Source organism: Manis pentadactyla, chromosome 5, assembly GCF_030020395.1.
Source record: "Manis pentadactyla isolate mManPen7 chromosome 5, mManPen7.hap1, whole genome shotgun sequence".
NCBI lineage: Eukaryota > Metazoa > Chordata > Mammalia > Pholidota > Manidae > Manis > Manis pentadactyla.
In genome coordinates, this window is record NC_080023.1 from 167,658,453 (window position 1) to 167,678,959 (window position 20,507).

The 20,507-nt window shown below is 37.9% G+C and overlaps 1 protein-coding gene across 2 annotated transcripts in view; it reads right to left on the minus strand.

Annotated features, from left to right (window-relative positions):
- The window catches only part of B4GALT5 (beta-1,4-galactosyltransferase 5), a 70,057-nt gene that overhangs the window by 33,170 nt on the left and 16,380 nt on the right, over positions 1–20,507 (minus strand). Inside the window, exon 2 of one of the 2 annotated variants that reach the window (XM_036902019.2) lies at positions 12,490–12,604. The exons of the other annotated variant lie outside the window; for it this stretch is intronic. Coding sequence (XP_036757914.1) covers position 12,490 — 1 coding nt within the window. The 5' untranslated portion in view covers positions 12,491–12,604. The remainder of the gene's footprint in view (positions 1–12,489; positions 12,605–20,507) is intronic. 2 annotated transcript variants of the gene reach the window in all.

Here is a 20,507-nt window from a genome sequence, read left to right on the forward strand (position 1 = left end):
ATCTTCTTGATAAAGATTTCAAAATAAAAGTCATAAACATGCTCACAGATTTACAGAAAAGTATTCAAGATCTCAGGGAGGACTTCAACAAAAGACAGAAAACCTGAGAAAGAGCTGAAGAATACAGTATCTGAAATGAAACATACAATGGAAGGATTTAAGAGACTAGAACATGTAGAGGAGATGGTAAATTAAACAGAAATTAGAGAAGAGGAAAAATAAGCTGAGGAACAGAAAGAAAAATGGATCTCTAGGAGTGAAAGAATGATAAGAGAGCTATTTGACCAATCAAAACAGAACAATATTTACATAATAGGGGTATGAGAAGGAGAAGAGAAAGACAAAGGGAAAGTCTCTTTAAGGAAATAATTGTTGAAAATTTCCCCAGTCTGGGGAAGGAAATAGACACGCAGGTCAAGGAAGCACGGAGACCCCCTAAGAAAAGGAATCCCAGGAAGACAACACCAAGATGTATAACAATTAAAATGGCAAAGACTAAGGATAAGGGGAGAGTGTTGAAAGCAGCCAGAGAGAGGACAAAGATTATTTATAAAGGAAATCATCCCATCAGGCTAGCAACAGACCTCTCAACAGAAACTCTGCAGGCCAGAAGGGAGTGGCATGATATATTTAATGTACTGAAACAGAAGGACCTCTAACCAAGAAACCTCTACCCAGCAAGATTATCATTTAAATTTGAAGTACGTATTAAACAATTTCCAGATAAACAAAAGTTGAAGGAATTCGCCACAACTAAGCCAGCCTTACAGGGTATGTTAAAGGGACTGCTATAGATGGAAATGACACCAGTGAAAATAAACCCACAGTAAAGGTAGTAGACCAACTAATTACCAAGCAAGCATGAAATTAAACCAAAAGACACAAAATCAACTATACACAAAATCAAAGGATACACAAAAAGTGCAGATTATGACATCTAATACAAAAAAATGTGAGGAAGAAGGAAAAAACACCTTTAGATTGTTTTTGAAATAGAGCAATCAGCAATTTAAGGTAGACAATTATACAGCAAGGAAGCTATCCTCGAACCTTTGGTAACCACAAAACTAAAGCCTACAGTAAATACACATACACAAAAATAAACTAATTAAAAAAAGAAGAGGGAAATCCAGTTACAACACTAAAGAAAGCCATCAGTAACAGAAGAGTATAAGAGACGATGAAAGGAACAGAGAGGAGCTATAAAAGACAGCCAGAAAGCAATTAATAAAATGGCAATAAGTACATATCAATAATCACCTTAAATGTAAATGTACTGAATGCACCAATCAAAAGACACAGAGTGGCAGAATGGATAAGGAAACAAGACCCATCTATACGCTGCCTACAATAGACTCATTTCAAACCCAAAGACACAGACTAAAAGTGAAGGGATGGAAAAAGATACTCCATGTAAATAATAGGGAGAAAAAAACAGGATTAGCAGTACTTATATCAGACAAAATTGATTTCAAAACAAAGAAAATAACAAGAGACAAAGAAGGACATTACATAATGATAAAGGGATCAGTACAACAAGAGGATATAACCATTATGAATATCTTATGCATCCAACACTGGAGCACCTAAATATGTAAAACAAATACTAACAGAATTAAAGGGGGCAACAGATTGTAACAGATTCATTTTAGGAGACTTTAACACACCACTCACAACAACAGATTAACCACACAGAAAATAAAGAAAGAAACAGAGGCACTGAACAACACATTAGATCAAATGGACTTAACAGATTATCTACAGAAACTCCAGCTAAAAGCAGCAAGATATACATTTTTCTCAAGTGTACATGGAACGTTCTCCAGAACAGATCACATGCTAGGCCACAAAAAGAGCCTCAATAAATTGAAAGGTCAAAATTGTATCAATCAACTTCTCAGACTACAATGGTATGAAACTACAAATAAATTAAACAAAATAAGTAAGAAGACCTACAAACACATGGAGGCTAAACAACATGTTTCTAAATAATCAATGGATCAATGAATAAACTAAAATAGAAGTCAAGCAATATATGGAGACAAATGAAAACAAAAATACAACAGCCCAAAATCTGTGTGAGGCAGCAAAAGCAGTTCTAAGAGGAAAGTACACAGCAACACAGGCTTACCTCAAGAAACAAGAACAATCCCAAATAAACAGTCTAAAATTACAACTAAAGAAACTAGAAAAAGAAGAACAAATGAAGCCCAAAGTCAGTAGAAGGAGGGACATAATAAAGATCAGAGCAGAAATAAATAGAACAGAGAAGAGTAAAATAATAGAAAGAAATAAAAGAAACCAGTAGCTGGTTCTTTGAGACAATAAACAAAATAGATAAACCCCTAGTCAGACTTATCAAGAAAAAAAGACAATGTACATAAACAGAATCAGAATTGAAGAAGGAATAATCACAGCAGATAACACAGAAATAAAAGCTGTACACTGAACATTGCATACAAGATATATCACATTTGTGTTATAGAAAAACAGAGGAAAATATATGCAGAAAACAATTTTAGGAATTGTGTATCATGATGTTCAGTGTCATCTCTGCTTAACAGAATTTTGAGTCATCTGCACTTTCTTCTTTGTTACAATGCAGTATTTCCATGACCATCAGAAAAACCCTTGTATGATAGAGGTTCTCTGTTCCACCAGTGAAAATTCTTGCAGTAGCCGATTTTGTTCAAATTGACAAAAAACTTCAGTTTCCAGAGTTACTGAAAGTGCCTTTTTCACACAGCACCTACTGATTATGAACACACTGTAGGAATACTGCATTAGGGCATGGTCCTTCTTCTTTCTTCTCATTTTTTTAAACAATGATCATACATTTTTACGGGTGGGTGGGAAGGGGAGCACACATACAGGCTTTTTGCTTATGAAGGCTTCCCCCGCTACTGCTCCAGACCGAAACTTCCCCAATCCCAAGCCATTATTCTACCTTCTCCTACCCTCAAATGATCACAATTATCCTAAAACTTCTTTCTGGTGCTTCTAGTTACATCTTCGCCAGGCAAGTTTCCTTCTCTAGCCTACAATCCCACAGTGTTCTTTCCACAGACAGTTCTTTCATCTCCCTCTTCATCCTCTGTTGGAAAGGAGATTATTCTCCATATCCTATGGGGATAATGTATTATAATCATATTATTGTTAGCCTGGAAGGTTTTAATATAACTAATAGGGTTATCTACTCTGCAAATTTAAGTGTTTCCAGAAGGCATAATAGCTGATACTAACACCCAAATTATCAAACACACGAAATCAGAGCCATGATTTCCACAGAAAGGCAAAAATTATGAGAGAAAGCACTTGAAAATGTCTTGACTTTAAGCCATAGCAAACTTAGGAAAACAAGGTCTTCCATTTTGGTCCTATGGTTATGAAACCCTTCCTCCAGATCAGATGGCTTGTCTTTAGCAAACATCAAATTGTAGTCCTCGAAAGGGGTCCTCTGAGCTATGCAGAATGCTGGACTCATGTTCTGTGATCTATTTATAGAGTTCTGTGTTTCACTTGATCCAGAATGATCAGGTATTGACTTTTCCTTCTTTAGATGAGTGATACTCATGTTAAAGCAATGCACGACCCACTAAGTCCACAGAAACAGAAGGGTCAACTCTGTTTGGCCTTACGTACTCTGTAAGGCAATGTTGGAAAGCGTAACACACAGTCAAAACTTGTAAGACTGCCCTGGGACACTAAAAACAAATTCTTCCTATTGATTACCTGATTGCAAAGAAGAAAATATACATTACACTGGAAAGTTCAGACAAGCACCACTTGGCCAAGACAGTAACTCTGAAACAAGCTAACACTACCTTTAGAGTATTGGTGCCAAAAACTTTTAACCTAGATTTAAACAAAATTTACAAAACTTTGGGGAATTAAGGAGCACATCAAACTGACGCCAGGCAATTCCAGAATGTAGGACATTCTATAAAACAACAGGCCTGTACTCTTCACAAAGTTACTATAAGGGGAAGGGTTGGGGAGTGAGGGGGCAGTAGCTATTGACTAAGAAACCAAAGGGACATAATAAATATGTGCTTTGGGGGAGGGCAGCTATAAATAACATTATGAGCACTAGTGAGGAAATTTGGATATGGACTAGATATTAAAAGACATTGTCAGTCTTCTTCTTCTTAGTTGTAACAGTATTATTGTGATTATTTAGGAAATACCCTTATTTTTTAAAAAGACACATGCTGAGGTATTTTGGAGGTTAAAAAACCTTGATATATCTATCTACAATTTAATTTCAGGGAAAAGAAGAAAGCCAAAATTGAACAAAGCATAATGGTAATAATTGTTGACTCAAGGTGGAGGGTAATGTGTTCACTGTTATTCTTTTAACTTTCCTGTATGTTTTAATTTTTTAATAATAAAAATTGGGGGAAGAAATTTGATTTTGGATGTTTCTAAATTAAAGTATACTAATACTACACTAAGAATACTATAAATGGGTCAAAAATTAATGTACCTTAGTAATGTGCTCCTAAGAACTGAAAGCATTTAGTGTCTACTCTATCACAAAAAAAATAAATTCTTTACTTTTGGAACCAAGAATTACACTTACTCTTTACATACAATTTCATAGGAGAGATTAAGAGAAATTGTAAATAAATCTGTTGCTCCTTCACTTTTATCTTTGAATGGCTTTCCAATGCCTTCGAGGTCAAGTTCAAATTCCTCATGGTCAGCATACAGAAGAGTCCCCCAAACCAGACCCCTCTCTTATCTCTGCTGTTTCAGCTCCTGCCACTCCCCAGTTCCAGCCACAGGGATATCAGCAATTCTCTGGAACCAGCCAAGATCTCAGGCAACATTGTTCCTATTGCCTGGAACTTAAAGACACAAAACCCAAAAAGAAGACAAGGAAAAAGTCTCAGAAAAATCACTTATCATAACAAAAGCTAGGGATGAAAATGGAAGGGAGAGGAAAAGATTTCCGGGAAGAACAAGCCCAGCTGCACTTCTCCCTTTTACGTAGCATTCCTATGGTTGGCTTCTTTGGGGCTCTTCGATTACATTCGTAAATTCACCAAAAGAAAATTACGAATTCCTGAGACTGGTCTTACTCTCAAACAAAATTCAATTTCTAGGCCTGTATACCCCAAATTAAAAAACTGCAGAGGTTAAGAGTTTCTTAAAACTTCTTACACCCAAAGACCTTATGATACTGACCCTCTGCTGGCAACCATACAGCACTGAAATGTCACAAAAATTAAATTACGGTGCTTTATAATAGATTTAGCACTTTATTTTTATTTATTAACAAGACTGCCAGAGGGAGTAAGTTTATCAAGGGATAAGAATCCTAGCAGTACTCCTAGTTCACTCAGAGGCCAATTAACATTTCCCACTGTGCCCAACAACTACACTCTCTCAGGGTTCCAAGTTGCTTATGACCCTGAGGGTTTGTCAGCAGAGGCCTCTGACCAATAACCTACTGCACTCAATGCACTAGGGGCTAGGTGTACAGGGAGGCAAAACCTGAACTATTTTAACTACCTCAGCAAATTTTGTATAGTATGCCTGTAGTTTTGTTTTCTGTTGTTGTCTGAAGATAAAACCTAATGTGGCTGTTTGATTTTTTTTGTCTCTCTTCTCACCTTGGTTTTCTCTTCTCACAGTTATTTTTAAAATCAGCAAATGCCTACTAACATTCATAAACTGTCAGTAGCCATCTGTGCTTTTCACAATTAGATCACTGTTTGAATAGAGCAAAATTTTCAGCTCTAGACTACTTCAACAATCTGGCAAATCATTAAACGGATGAGTGAGTGACTTTAGAGCAGGGTCACTGCATGATGGCCACCCTATAATAAACCTAATTTTTAAGCAACTGTAGGCCCTGAATCCAGGTTACAGAGTTTTATTACTGCTGTTCCCCTACCCCAACTCCAGCTCCTCCCAAAAAACTTGGTACTTTCTGGATCCCTCCTCATAAAATGACTAAAATCCACAGATGGGTAACTGGCAGATTTTTAAGGGATTAAAAGATAATCAGGCAAATCAAAATGCCAACAGCATTCTTCAAAGCAAACTAGAGCAAATAGTTCTAAAATTCATATGGAACTACAAAAGACCCCAAACAGCCAAAAAAATCCTGAGAAGGAAGAATAAAGTGGGGGGGATTATGCTCCCTAACTTCAAGCTCTACTGCAAAGCCACAGTAATCAAGACAATTTGGTACTGGTACAAGAACAGACCCATAGACCAATGGAACAGACTAGAGAGCCCAGATATAAACCCAAGCATATGGTCAATTAATATACAATAAAGGAGCCATGGATATACAATGGGGAAATGACAGCCTCTTCAACAGCTGGTGTTGGCAAAACTGGACAGCTACATGCAAGAGAATGAAACTGGATTATTGTCTAAGCCCATACACAAAAGTAAACTCAAAATGGATCAAAGACCTCAATAAGTCATGAAACCATAAAACTCTTAGAAAAAAAACATGGGCAAAAATCTCTTGAATATAAACATGAGCAACTTTTTCCTGAACGCATCTCCTCGGGCAAGGGAAGCAAAATAAAAAATGAACAAATGGGACTACATCAAGCTAAAAAATTTCTATACAGCAAGGACACCATCAGCAGAACAAAAAGGCATCCTACAGTATGGGAGAATATATATGTAAATGACATATCCAATAAGGGTTTAACATCCAAAATATATAAAGAACTCACATGCCTCAACACCCAAAAAGCAAATAACCTTATTAAAAAATGGGCAGAGGATATGAACAGACACTTCTCCAAAGAAGAAATTCAGATGGCCAACAGGCACATGAAAAGGTGTTCCACATCGCTAATTATCAGAGAAATGCAAATTAAAACCACAATGAGATATCACCTCACACCAGTTAGGATGGTCAACATAGAAAAGACTAGGAACAACAAATGTTGGCGAGGATGCGGAGAAAGGGGAACCCTCCTACACTGCTGGTGGGAATGTAAGCTAGTTCAACCATTGTGGAAAGCAATATGGAGGTTCTCAAAAAACTAAAAATACAAATACCATTTGACCCAAGTAAAATATACATAATGGAATACTATAAAAACACATACACAATGGAATACTATTCAGCCATAAGAAAGAAACAAATCCTACCATTTGCAACAACATGGATGGAGCTAGACAGTATTATGCTCAGTGAAATAAGTCAGGCAGAGAAAGACAAATACTAAATGATTTCCCTCATTTGTGGAGTATAACAACAACACTAAACTAAAGGAACAAATTGGGCTGGGGTGGGGGAGGGTGGGGTGGGAAGGAGGGAGAAGGGGATTGTGAGGTATCATGTTTGGTACACATGATGTGTGGGGGGTCATGGGGAAGACAGTATAGCTCAGAGAAGACAAATAGGGACTCTGTGGCATCTTACTACACTGATGGACAGTGACTACAACAGGTTATGGGGAGGGAATCGATAATAAGGGTGAATGTAATAATCATTGTTTTTCTTGTGAAACTTTCCTAAGAGTGTATATCAATGATACCTTAATAAAAAAAAAACACAAAAGATAATCAGGCAAAAGGTGAATTTTTTAAAATGTATTTATCATTCTAGGAAAGCTGTCAACTTTTATTGTGTAACAATAAAAAGAAAATTCCCTAAAAGGAAAAAAAATGATCAGACAGCGCTAACTACAACCTTCTACCCTAAGGGCCCCTCTAAATGGATCCACCAAAAGGTTTTCTTCAAGTGTCTTTTGCTAATTTGTGGTTAGATTACAACACACAATACTCAAGATGATGCTCACAGCAGGACACTAATACTAAGTAATTTTATGAGATTATGCCTGCATTTGTGCTAAATAATTTATGCTGGGAGCAATGATAAAAGCAGAGATGAAGTTAAACTATTGATTGAAGACTGTACCAACCTTGTCCAAAAAGAGAAGGATGATGAGGACTTTCAAGAGTCAGCGCCAACATCCCTGCCACTTGATCTCTTCCTTCTTGAGAAAAGCCCTGCTGCTCTTACGGGCAACGAGTTTTGTAATCAGCAGCTATGCAGTGGCTGTGGTGAAGTAGTGAAGATCTCATGGTACTAGGACTAGAGCAGGCACATATGAAATACTAGGAAGCCTGTTGAAGTGAGGAGAGGCCCAGCAAGGTTGAAGACAGTGAAAGGCCTGGCCTGGCCCATCTAGAGGGATGGAGACAGGGAAAACTACACAGCAATGGTTTTCACTCCTCAAAAGAACAAGTTTAAATGGCATTAACGCTCCAGGTTTAAGGTGACTCGGACATGCTTCTCTCCGGTGAGTAATGATGGGCAGGCATCCTGAGAAGCAGGGAATTACTTCTGTATTCCTCAACCCAAAGGCATAATCATTCCAAAATTACAGGACTGGTACATTCCAATACCACCCTAAGAGGTATGTATCCCTAGCTTTTAAAAAGACGTAGAGTTGCTGACTTCTTTATTCCCTGGGGATATCTATGCAGCCTTTTCAGAAGAATCTTAGAGGACAAGCAGGTGAGCACTGTAACTTTCTAATGTCATCTGGTGGGCACAGGCTAGAGAGGAACCCCAGGGCTTCAGAGTCAGCCATAACCAAACCACCTATTGCAAGAATGACCCACACTCAACTAAAGTGCAAGTTCATCCTGAGAGTGAGAAGTCTTAAAGTGATCTGCCTCTATAAATCTGGCCCTAAAATAACTCCAAAGATTCTAAATCTGGTAAAATGCTCATAATCTCCTCCTACCTCCTGGTCTTCACCTCAGCTCCACACCAGTGCTCCAGTTTCCCCCAAAACAGCATTTCCAGGACAGCACTATTCTTTAATCCACTGACAACTTCAACACTGGCTAAAGTATACTCTTCTATTTTTTAGCCTCTTTCACACCATTTAGACTGTGTAAACACACCCATCTCTGATCCCAAATGCTGGGTGCAAATACTTAGTAATTGTGTTAAAGTAAGGCTTTGATTCTATTCGGTCTATTTCCGATTTCTGAGCTGGAACTGTCTGCAAGGGAAGAGTGGAAATTGCCTTTTTTAAAAAAATTATGCAGCTGAATGGCTAAGACAAAAATTAAATATAACCAGAATGTAATACAAAATAAGAGTCATACCCTCTAAATTACACATGGATTTGACTAATGTGATAGGTGAAATATCTTTTGTTCAGTGAAGTATTCCTACAGCCTTTACAAAAGAACCTAGCATGTGCTCTAAAAGACATTTCTACCTTAGGATGGAATAAACAAATTGTGTTCCTACAGAGCAGAGAAAGGCAAGGTAGAGAGAATCAGACACTGGAAGTGAGCCTAGATCTCACCCCTCCTGATATGCTAGTAAGATACAGCTTGGGGCTCCTGAGCTAAATTAAAAAATGAAGGTTAACTTGTTTCCTAATTTTCCAGAGACAGCCCAAGGGAATTAAGATAGAAAAGCAGAACCAACACTGGAACTCAAATAGGATTAAATAATGCATGTCACATCATTATAGTCCGGGACAGGTGGGTAATAATTTGGCTGGACAAGAGTTGAGGCCCTTTCATGAGTTTACGTAATCTACTGTTCAGAGAGTGCAGATGCCTTCCCACTGCAGCCACAGGACAGGCACCAGCCACGGATGCCTACATGGACACACCCACGAGTATAGGTGCTGCCTTTGAAGAGCAACACTTACAGTCAGCTGGCTACGAGGTCTTGAAAAGAGCCTAACAATGCATGCTTGATAAGATACATTATCACTGAACCCTGGAAGCCATCCAGGACACAGGGTCTTGGGGAGGACTAATTAAAACAGAAATATAACAAGGACACACTCCTCTCCAACTTCCTCCTTGCACAAGCCTTAATCAAGAAGAAAACTAAGAGTTTAGGAATTTCGTTTAATGTTGATGAAGTATCATTATTTCCATTTTATATATGTAGGCTGAGAGTCATCATTGCTTTGATCTGGCTGAGAAGCTCCCACTAAGCTTGCTATGAAGACCTCAGAGATCCTTGTCCTCTGTATGTACTTCAATACAGTTACTGCTGTTACTGCTAACAGGGTAACTGAGAGGTTCTCAGGGTTCCTGGAGCCCAAAGCAAAGTTCCCTTCCATTCTCCCAGATATAACCCCTTCCCTACAATTAATTACATAAAAAAAGAAAAAAGAGAAACTTTAAAGCCTAGGGCCAAGACCCAAAGGGAGCCACAATTTAAAAAGAGAGAACAAGGGATACTTTGATCTTTCTTTTCAACTTTTGTTATAGCTGATTGTTTCCAGCACTGTTGGGATGACTCAATGACTTATGGGAAATGACCTGAAAGGTCTGCTGAAACACCAAACTGGGGCTGTGTCTTGAAAAAAACCTCTGGCCTCTTATTTTCTTCTCAGTTTTTTTTTTAACTAACAATGGTTGGGGGTTTTTTTGTTTTTGTTTTGTTTTGTTTTGCAATTGCTGGTCCTGAAGTGAAGCTAAAAATTAATTTTCATTCTATCCTTCATCATTTTCTGCTGCCACAGTCAAGAACGTTACTGAGCCTTGCCTAAGACCAAGTGTTGGTTAAACAAACAATGCCTTGTGCACATGTCAACTGAGCTTTTGGTGGTTTTAACTCCTGAACCCAGGAGAGCCAGGTTTCCTTCAATGCCTCATTGCCACTGGCATAGCTATTCTCAAGCTGAGAGTAAAGAGGTTATTTAGGAGATATGGCAAACAACAACACAAATGCAAGAGGCAAACATTACAGGGCCAAGCTCAGCAATTCATCAAATGAGCAAGCTTACTGTAAAGTTACACTCTTCAAAATACCTCTCATTCCATTTCCAGAAGGATATATTCTGAGTTGATTGCTACCTTTAGGCAGTCACTTTTCCAGGTTTTCCATTTCAAATGAGACAAGCTTATCCTTTGATTAAAAATGCCATATAATATAAATAAATCCATCAAATCCCATGCTAGCTTGAGAGTAAACCACTGGCTACTTAATGTCATTTCATTACTTAACTAGTTGGCACAAGTAAGAAAGAAGGCTGCAGAGGCACATCCATAAGCACTGATGGCTTTCCAGACACACAAACCATGAGTACTTTGAAATGCAAGGCTGAGTTATCATTTCTCTGTAGCAAAGAATTCCTCTTAAAAAGAAGACTCAATACAAGAGCTTTATATTAATTATTCAACGAGGTTTTAAAAAATATATAAAAGCACTGACACCTGCTACAATGTGGATGAAACCTTAAAAACATGACTCCAAGTGAAATAAGCCAGGCAGAAAAGCACAAATATTTTATGATCTCACTTAGGTACACAGAATAGGCAAATTCAGAGAGACAGGAAGTAGAAGTGTGTTTATAAGGGATCAGGAGAAAGAGGAACTGGGGAACTGTTTAATTGGTGCAGAGTCTCTGTTTGGCATGATGAAGTTCTGGAAATGGACAGTGGTGATGGTTGCATAATAATGAATACTTGATAGCACTAGATTGAACACTTAACATGATTACAATGGTACATTTCATGTTGTGCATCTTTTACCACAATTTTAAAAAGCTGCATGTAAAAACTATAATTATAACTTAATAAAATTATAGGTAGTAAATAATAAACCTAACCCAGAGGGCATAAGGATCCTGTACTTAAAATCCACTTAAAGAGTCAGAAGATTTAACACTCCCAAAGCACCAAAACAGTCCAGACAAAGCTACATCACTCACTCTTCTCTCATCCAGTCTCCTGATTTTAAGTATCATATGTGTGCTGAAGATGCAAAGATTTTTAAGCCCAGCCTTGATTTCTACCCTGAGTGCTCAGTCTGTAGTCTTCACTTGGACGTCTAACAGTCCTCCCACACTTAACTTGTCCAAAACCAAACCACTGAATTAACTGCCAGAAAAACAGTCTGGTGGTTAAGAGCATTAACTTTGGAGGGAAACTACCTAGGGTTAAATCCTAGTCAACTGAATGACTTTGGGCAAACTAGTTAACTATTCTGTGCCTCCGTTTCTTCATCCATAAAATGAGGATAATATCCCCACCTCATTAAGGATTAAGTTCGTATTTGTAAAACACTAGGAAAAAATCCTGGAACATAATAAGGACTATAAGTTTATTTAAATTTTGCAATTATTATTATTATTATGCACATAAAGACCCAGATGTCTAGTTTCTCTTGAAATCTTGTAAGATCTAGCAAAAATGAGCATGTAAGTCCCAGGTTATGCAATTATCAGGTGCTGTGTAGCCTAGTGGCTCTCTCTTTTTAAGAGAACACTATTTTTTTCAGTTGACTCAACTCCTAAGGGCCTGCCTAGGTCCTTACAATTATAACATTTGAGCTTATGCTCTCTGCTCTAACCTGAAAAAGGAAAATACTTGATAAAATAAGAATTTCATTGCTTCTACCCTCCAAGGAGTTACTTTTACATTCATTAATTTATTAATCTAACCATCCATCAACATCTGAGTGTCTACTATGAAGCAATGGGGATCCAAAGACATTAAAATGGGACTACAGCTTACTGGTTAAGAGCCTGTCCCTGGAATAAGGCCATCTGGACTTGGGTGATGGCTTTGTCACATATTAAGTGTGTAACCTTGAACAAGTTCCTTAGACTCTGTTCCTCAATTTTCTCACCTATGAAACAAGGAAATAAATCACCTACCTCGCTGGGTTAGGAACATAAACAACACAGACAAAGCTCTAAGACCAGGACCTGGTATACGGTTAACACTCTCATATTAGTTCAGAACTTATTTTAATTTAATAAAAATGAAAAAAATTGGTCCCTGAACTGACAGAAGCCACATACCAAGAACACAAGCATGCAAATCAGTTAAGTGCCACATGATGGTATTAGTGCTCTAACAGAAAGAAAGCATATATGTAGTTAAATGACACACTGAAAAGCCACTTGTTCAAATGATTCTATTCCCACTCCCCAGTGAACAGAGGGGACAAGAAATGGGGTAGGATTAATGTTTCACAGAGAGCAGACCAAGGTCTGTTGATCTGGACCCTGTTCAGCTGTGTGGTCTTGAGCTCGTAACTGAACTTCTTGTAAGGGTCAGAAATAACAAATGTCAGACCGAGAAGTCAGTGATTAAAACAGAGTGCCTTCAGTAAGTCACAGTTATTACTTTAAAGGCTTCCACTGAGAATAATTTCACATTTATAGAAAAATTGTGAAGCTATTACAAAGAGTTCCCATACAATTATTATTTTTATCCATATTGTTATTCTGATTGTGAAGAGAGAGAAGTAACTTTCAAGCTGTCTTTAAAACCCATGACAACAATGAGACTGTCACTCCGGGAAAATCCTGATTCAAGCACTCAAACACACCACACCACATTAGTGAACTGATTTAACAAGTCTGTTAAGATGTGTCATAGTTTAAAAGCAGACATGAGTAAGAGGCCACAGTTAGCACCATCAACTTAGCAATACCTTCCCCATGTTGCCGTCTCCACCAGGAGTTTCGGGTGTGGTGGGTATCCACTGCCTCAGCTCATACCACAAATCCAACGGCTTCAAATTTTCTTTTCGGTCCAGGGCTGAACCTAACACAGTATTTCCTAACCAACCAGAAAGTGAAAAACTCTGTGGCCCAGGGGGACCTGCATTTCAAAGCAACAGGGAGAGCAGCTGCCCAGCTCTGGAAGGTCAGACTCTGAGTGGCCATCCAGAATGCTGTGGGCTGGCAATGGTGGGGGAGAAAAATGCTGGATCCAAGCCTGGATCCTAGCTCACCAAACGATTTGATCACCTGTCCCATTCTCTCATCTCTGTTTATGGGCAGCAACAGCCTATTATAAAGGTAATGTGAAAATATCTTTTTAAATTCTACAAAAGAGAAATCAGGGGCTCAGAAGAGACATATGCAGACAACAGCTAGAAAAGTGGGCAAATCACAGCTGTACTCCCAAAAAACGAATGCAATTCACATGAACACTAAACCAATTTTTCTTCCCTTTTTTGAACCCTCTTTCAAGAGCTCTTAAATAACTCATGTCATAGACATTTCTGGATAGTTTTTAAAGCCTTATTCTTTAAGAATAATAAGAATGCATCCTCTGAATGAAAGCTTTAGAGTAATTAGGTGAAAAGCTTGCTACAAGATACATGTGCAAGAAAAACAGCAGCATTTGAGCATTGCAGAGGGATTTCTCCTCTTCGGTGCTGCTGAGCCGCTACTGTTAGACTCTTCTCTGACTCAGCACCTAAAAGGCACGATGGGAAGGGAGTACCATAAAAAAGCCATGCATTATTAATAAGAACCTTGGCATCAAAGCAGAATGATCTGGAAAACATGAAAATGTCTGCAGAGTAAGAGAGTAGCAAACAGCTTAAATCATTTCGGGCAGTGTCATAGCATTCATGAATGTCCACTCTAAGTCATTTTTCTTCTAAGTGGTCTTTTTCTCTTTTAACCCTTAGTTTTAGCCCTGATTCTGATCTCCTTCTGGCCTTGCTATCTTAAATTACATATGGCTGTTTACACTGTCTGAGTGGATCTGTGTTAATCTGCTCTTGTCACCCTGAAGACAGTGCATGTATTAGATCACAGTGAAGGCACACTACCACAGCACTCCACAGGAGCCCAGGCAGAGCACACACAGGCTAGAACAGCTCCACCACCACCCAGACACCAGAGTCTTCTCAACCCTACACCAAGCAAACAAGGGACCTAAGCTCCCAATTCACAGCAGGCAAGCTAATGGTGAAAAAAACCCCAATGACTCTTCATACGATTTTAGGGCCCCAGTGTCTACCAATGATCAGGCAAGAATGAAGCTGTAAAACACTCCAATGGTGAAAGACAATCCTGAGTAACTGAGAATTTCACTTTTCAGGTAATGTGTCAAATAAGAAAACCAACTAACCCCTCCTCTTAGGCCTGTGTTTATCAACCACAGGGTGATTTTGCTCCCCAGGGGACATCTGTCAAAAACTGGAGACATTTTCAGTTGTCACAGCTGAGGGACAGGGATGCTATCAGGTCCTAAAAGGCCAGGGATGCTGCTAAACACCCTACAGTGCACACACAGGACGCCCCCAACCCCCTCCAACAACAGAGGATTTATCCAGCCCAAAATGTCACTACTGCTGGGATCAAGAAATCCTGCCTTAGGCAAATCATTTAACTTCTTTATGCTAATACTTACTTTTAAATTGACTATTTATACTGCTAGACAAAAGCACAGTGGTAATGTGTACGTAAGTTTATACTGGCCGGTTCATTTTTAATCAACATGATATTCTTTTCAATTTCCTTTGAACTGAACATGTCGTCTTCCTTAATAAATGTAGCATAAACTAATATAATATCTTTCCTACAACATAAGAAATAAAACACATGAACAAGATTTATACAAAGTAACTCCTGCTTCTGAATATTGAGTAGCTTGCTGTAGACAGGATCCCTTAGAGAACAACTAGAGAATCTAGACAAAATACCCAAAAAAAGCTTCAAGACTTTGAGAGAGCAGCGGAGGCAACCAGGGCTTGAAAGGACAAAATCCTGGAGAAGAGTGAAACCCAGAATGTGAGCCAGCACACTGCAGCTGGTTTGTCCCTCAGGGCATCTGTCAACTCAGGGTACCAGAAGCAAGGCTGAGGAAGCAGGCAGGCAGTCTGGACACAGGATTGGAGCCACTACTAAGAGGCAGAGAGACCGGCAGAACTTTTGGCAGTATCTCAGGCCTGAGAAAAACACAGACTTAAGGGGCCAGGATCCTGGTGAAAAGAATTGAGCCTGTTTTTCCCTTAAGAGATTTGTAGAATCCCTAAGTTTCATAGGTCAGGAGGCTAAGAAAACAAGGAGAAAGCCTCTGAAGAGCACAGGAGAGTTGTCATCCACTCTATGTGCTGAGAGGACAAAGATTAAAGTTCAGAACACAGCATGAGAGAAAGGCTGTGATGAACACCCCATGTCTTCAGCTGGAACTCCCGTAGGGCTACTCCCTAAGTGTGGGCAAACAAGAAGTTAACAGAGCTTTACCAAAACCACATCCTAGCTTTGAGCAGCTCAATCCTGACAGGATAAATGGGATTAGTCCCCATGCCATTTGCCAAGCAAATGGAGTGAGCCCTCTCTAGAGTAGCATGAACCATCTAAGGCCTCTTTTTTTTCATACACAACATCCAGTTTTCAATCAAAATTACCAGACGTGCCAAGAGACAGGACCAAATACTGAATATCTGAAGATGAACCAGACAACAGGAAAAGTGTCTGCAGATATTGGAGTTGTCACTCATGGGATTTAAAAGTAACTATCAAGACAGAGGTTAAAAATAAAGAAAAAAGATGGGGAGAAAGGGAATGTATAAAAAGTATTAGATAAACACTCTAGAACTGAGAAAAACATTAACTGAAATTAAGAACTTAACAAATGAGTTTAATATTGGATGACATACTGCAGAAAGGAGAATTAGTGAACTAGAAGTCAAGACAACAGAATATAACCAGACTGAAGTTGGAAGAGTAGGGGAGGAAAACAGAAAAATACAGATTTGTATTCTAGCCTTAGAAAGTGCCCTGGCAAAACAGTGCTTACGTATGCATTGGATATTGTATGTAGAAGTAAATACAGGTGCTACCTCTTTAACAACTATACAGAGCTTATGATACTTATCTCCAGGATAGTAAATAATCAGAAAAATAACCTTTGGACTCAACGAGAAAGACAGTGAGACATCCTTAACACATGAAGAAGATAAAGAATCCAACAATTATTAGCTCTTTATTAGTCTCAAAGTTAAAATAATCAAGGCAGTGGTCAGATTCATAATGGCTGCATTTCTGATAACTAGAACATTAAAGGTACTAATTTGGCTTTTTTGTAAGCCAACATTTTATTATGACAAATTTCAAACATACAGCAAAGTTCAAAGAATTTTACAGTTAACACCCATATACTCATTATCTTGATTCTACTCTTAACTTTATCACAAATATAACCATCTATCCATTCATCAACTCATCTTATATTTTCATACATTTCCAAGTAAACTGCAAAAACCAATATACCACTCCCTAAATACTTCAGCATATATATTATTAATAAGAGATCAGTATTTGCAAAAACTTACCCTTTTGGTGCAGAATTTCATAAAATGAGTAATAGTGTATTTCCTGAGTTTTGACAAAAATACACAGCTATGTGATCCAAATCCTCAGTAAAACATGAAACATTACCATCATCCCTGAAAGTCTCCCCAAGCCCCTTCCCAGTCAATTTCATGTTCATTTCCCCTTCCCAGAACAAGTATTATTTTTCAGAACTGCATTTTGAACAATCTTCAAGTCTATAGCATGAAAAGTCAATCTTTTAAAAATGTTTAAAAAGGTCAATAATTTAAATTATGAAATACTAAATGAAAGCACATTCCTTAAGTTTACTTAATATGCTTATATATAAAGTAGGAAAAAAAAGTGACACCTTTAAATTCCTATAAACCACTTTAAGTGATATTAATGTCGTATCTAATTTACTGCCATTATCTTTCAATGAAATAGTATTTAACTCCAAAGAAGGCACACCGATGGTATGTCCAACTATATATATATAACCTTTATTTAACAACTGTTCTTATTTCCTGAAATTTTTTTTTTTTTTATGGAAGCACAAAATATTCTAGGGAAGAATCCTCACCCAAGGTTCTCAATTTTATCTATAATTTACCTTAATTATATATAATTTATATTCCTTGACTACTTGGTTTTCTTTTTTGCGTATGATGAAAACGAACCTCTCTCGGCAAGAATGGATTGCTCTCTCTACTGTGAACTGTAGTGACCTGGGTTTAATCTGGTTAAATTAACCAGCTAATTTAACATAAATACAGATTATGCCTGTGCTCTGGTCCTAGAATATTATTTAACAGGAGATAAGAGCTGTAAATGATCAAAATGGTGTTTGCTGAACCAGGCAAAATATCCTTGAGGATTAATTTATTATTATTTTCATTTCTGATACTACACAGATGGGAAAATATGAGTCATTCTGATAAAACCAAAGGTGCAGCACAATCAGCCTGCTTTAGATGTTACTATGATATAAAATGCACACCAGATAATGTTCTTCTACGGCATATGGTAAAGTGCACATTTTTTTATAGGACTGAAAACCTGATAGTCACTTTGTCTCTAGATTGTACTTTAGCATTATATTGGAATATAAAACTGTACATATAATGTGAGCTCAACTATGTTTTTGAAAAATTATACACATATGAAACAAAATCACTAAAATGTTCATGTAGATTTTAGGCTAATCTTTATTTTCTTTATGCTTTGCTGTATTTTCCAAATTTTAATACATTGAATACATTACTTTTATAATCCAAAATAAATAGGAATCTCTTGGAGGAAAAAAACAGAACCCTAGCAGTAACTGAACTGTAATGATGCTCATCACACTCTGATTATGGAACTACGATGCCTTTTGTACCTGTTGATCCTTACTGCCTGCCCCAAAGATGCATATAACCTGCTTGTCCCATCAACAGAACACCTTGGCATCCCACTTACCCAACATGTATAAGGACAGCAGACAGTATTTTAACTGTTTTAAACCTATAACCCTACAATCATGCTTTCTCACCATCTTTGGTGTATTCCTAGCTGCCAAGTTTTTTTGAAGCTTATTCACTGCAGTCTGCATTATAAAAACAATAAGTATGTTGAATGTGCTTTTTCTATTTATACACAAGCCTCTTTGTGCCTTGCCCTCAACCAAAAAGAAAAAACCTGGTATCAACATTATCATCATGACCACCACCATCCAATGCCAACTTTATGAAAATCCTTGGTTTAACAACTAGATTGGGAATGAGTTCTAGTCTTGGTATTTCCTGGGAGACTGAGTAAATCCTTTACCATCTATAAGATTCTATTTCCCCATCTGTAAAATACAGAGGTTGTTTCAATAGTACTGAATAGCCTATTCTACTCTTTTAGGTTGTAATTCTTCAGATCCTGTTAAATCCTGTATATATGAATAAATTAGTCCCCAAAACATATCTAAAATTACAATCTCCAAATAGGTGGAATATCAAACATAGTAGCAGCTAACATTTTATTGGGTATGCTCACCATTACCAGGGACCTTGCTAAGCACGTCATTCATACCTCATGAAGAAACTGAAGGAGTAACAGAATGGTTCAGTAACTTGCCCCAAGTCACAAAATCAGCAAACTGCAGAGCTGGGACATGAGGTCAGAGGTATGGCTCCAGAGCTCACTGTGGTTTCTATCTTCCAGGTACAGGTGAATTTCCTTTGTCTTAAACACAACATGACACAATACTGTATAACTTAGATGTTTCTAATGGCTGTAAACCAGATGATGGACTGATAGATCAATCGACAGATAAAAGAGACAGACAAAGAGGTTGGGGGAAGCAAGCAAGATAGCTAGGTTTCTTCTACACCTCTGATTTCTTGGGAGTCTAGGTATGAAATATAACTATCCTGTTCTCATAGAAATTTAAATAAATATATAAAAATATATTTATATCTATATAAATAAACTATTCTCATGGTTATAAATCATCAATAAACAAGCTGACTTTCCTCACCACTTTCAAAAAGCCTGGCTGACAGTATGCTTATGCTCAGATATGATGAGCTCAGCTCCATGGTTAGAGAGCAGAGCAAAAGGTTACAGTGCCAATTTACCTCCAGAGCAGTCCTGCAGTTCTGCATAAAGAACAACTCTGTGCATTTGAAGTAGCCTGCCCCAATCCCAGAGAGCCACTTCGCAAATGCCTAACACCAGTCACAAGGGGCAGCTGCTGTGAAGGGGGGAAAAGGCACAAAACTATTAATCTCTGCACTGGAAAACAACTCAAAACCACGTGATGGTCAACCATTTTAAACTAAAAATTAGCCGCATCACTCCACTTGCAAAAAAAAAAAGAGAGAGAGAGAGAGAGAGAGAGAGAGAGAACTGAGATAGATGGGTTGATAGTAAGCTCAGCAAAAGTCTAAGCTGCTCTTTCTTAAAAAGCATCAAAGAGCTTAAGTACTTTTTTAAACCTTAATTTTCATATTAGTTTCCAAAGAGAAGTTAGAAAAGTTTTTATCCTCATGCTTCAAAGTGCCCTTTATGAATAGAAGAGGAATTGTGCCCATATCAGAAAAGAAACAGGCTTATCTTGGCTTCCCAGCTACCACTCCTTTGGGCCCATTCCAGTAACATAGCCATTTAAGTGTGTTTCCAGGTAACTAATTAGCATCTATTTTTCTTCTTCCAACTATAACTTTTAAGAGTTTATTCTTCCTCTTCCTAAATCACATGGAATCAAAAACAGTGGCTGAAAAACTCAATATTATCAAATTTTTCCTAAACCCATAGAGGCAGCATAGACTTGTTCAAGGGCATAGGCTCTAGAAAATAAGCAGGCTTGGACTCAAATTACGTCTCCACCCCCTTATATGTTATGTGACATTGAACAAATTATTTGGTGTCCTCATCTGTAAAACACCTACATCTCACAAAGCTAGAGCTTTAATTAATAGGATCATACATACA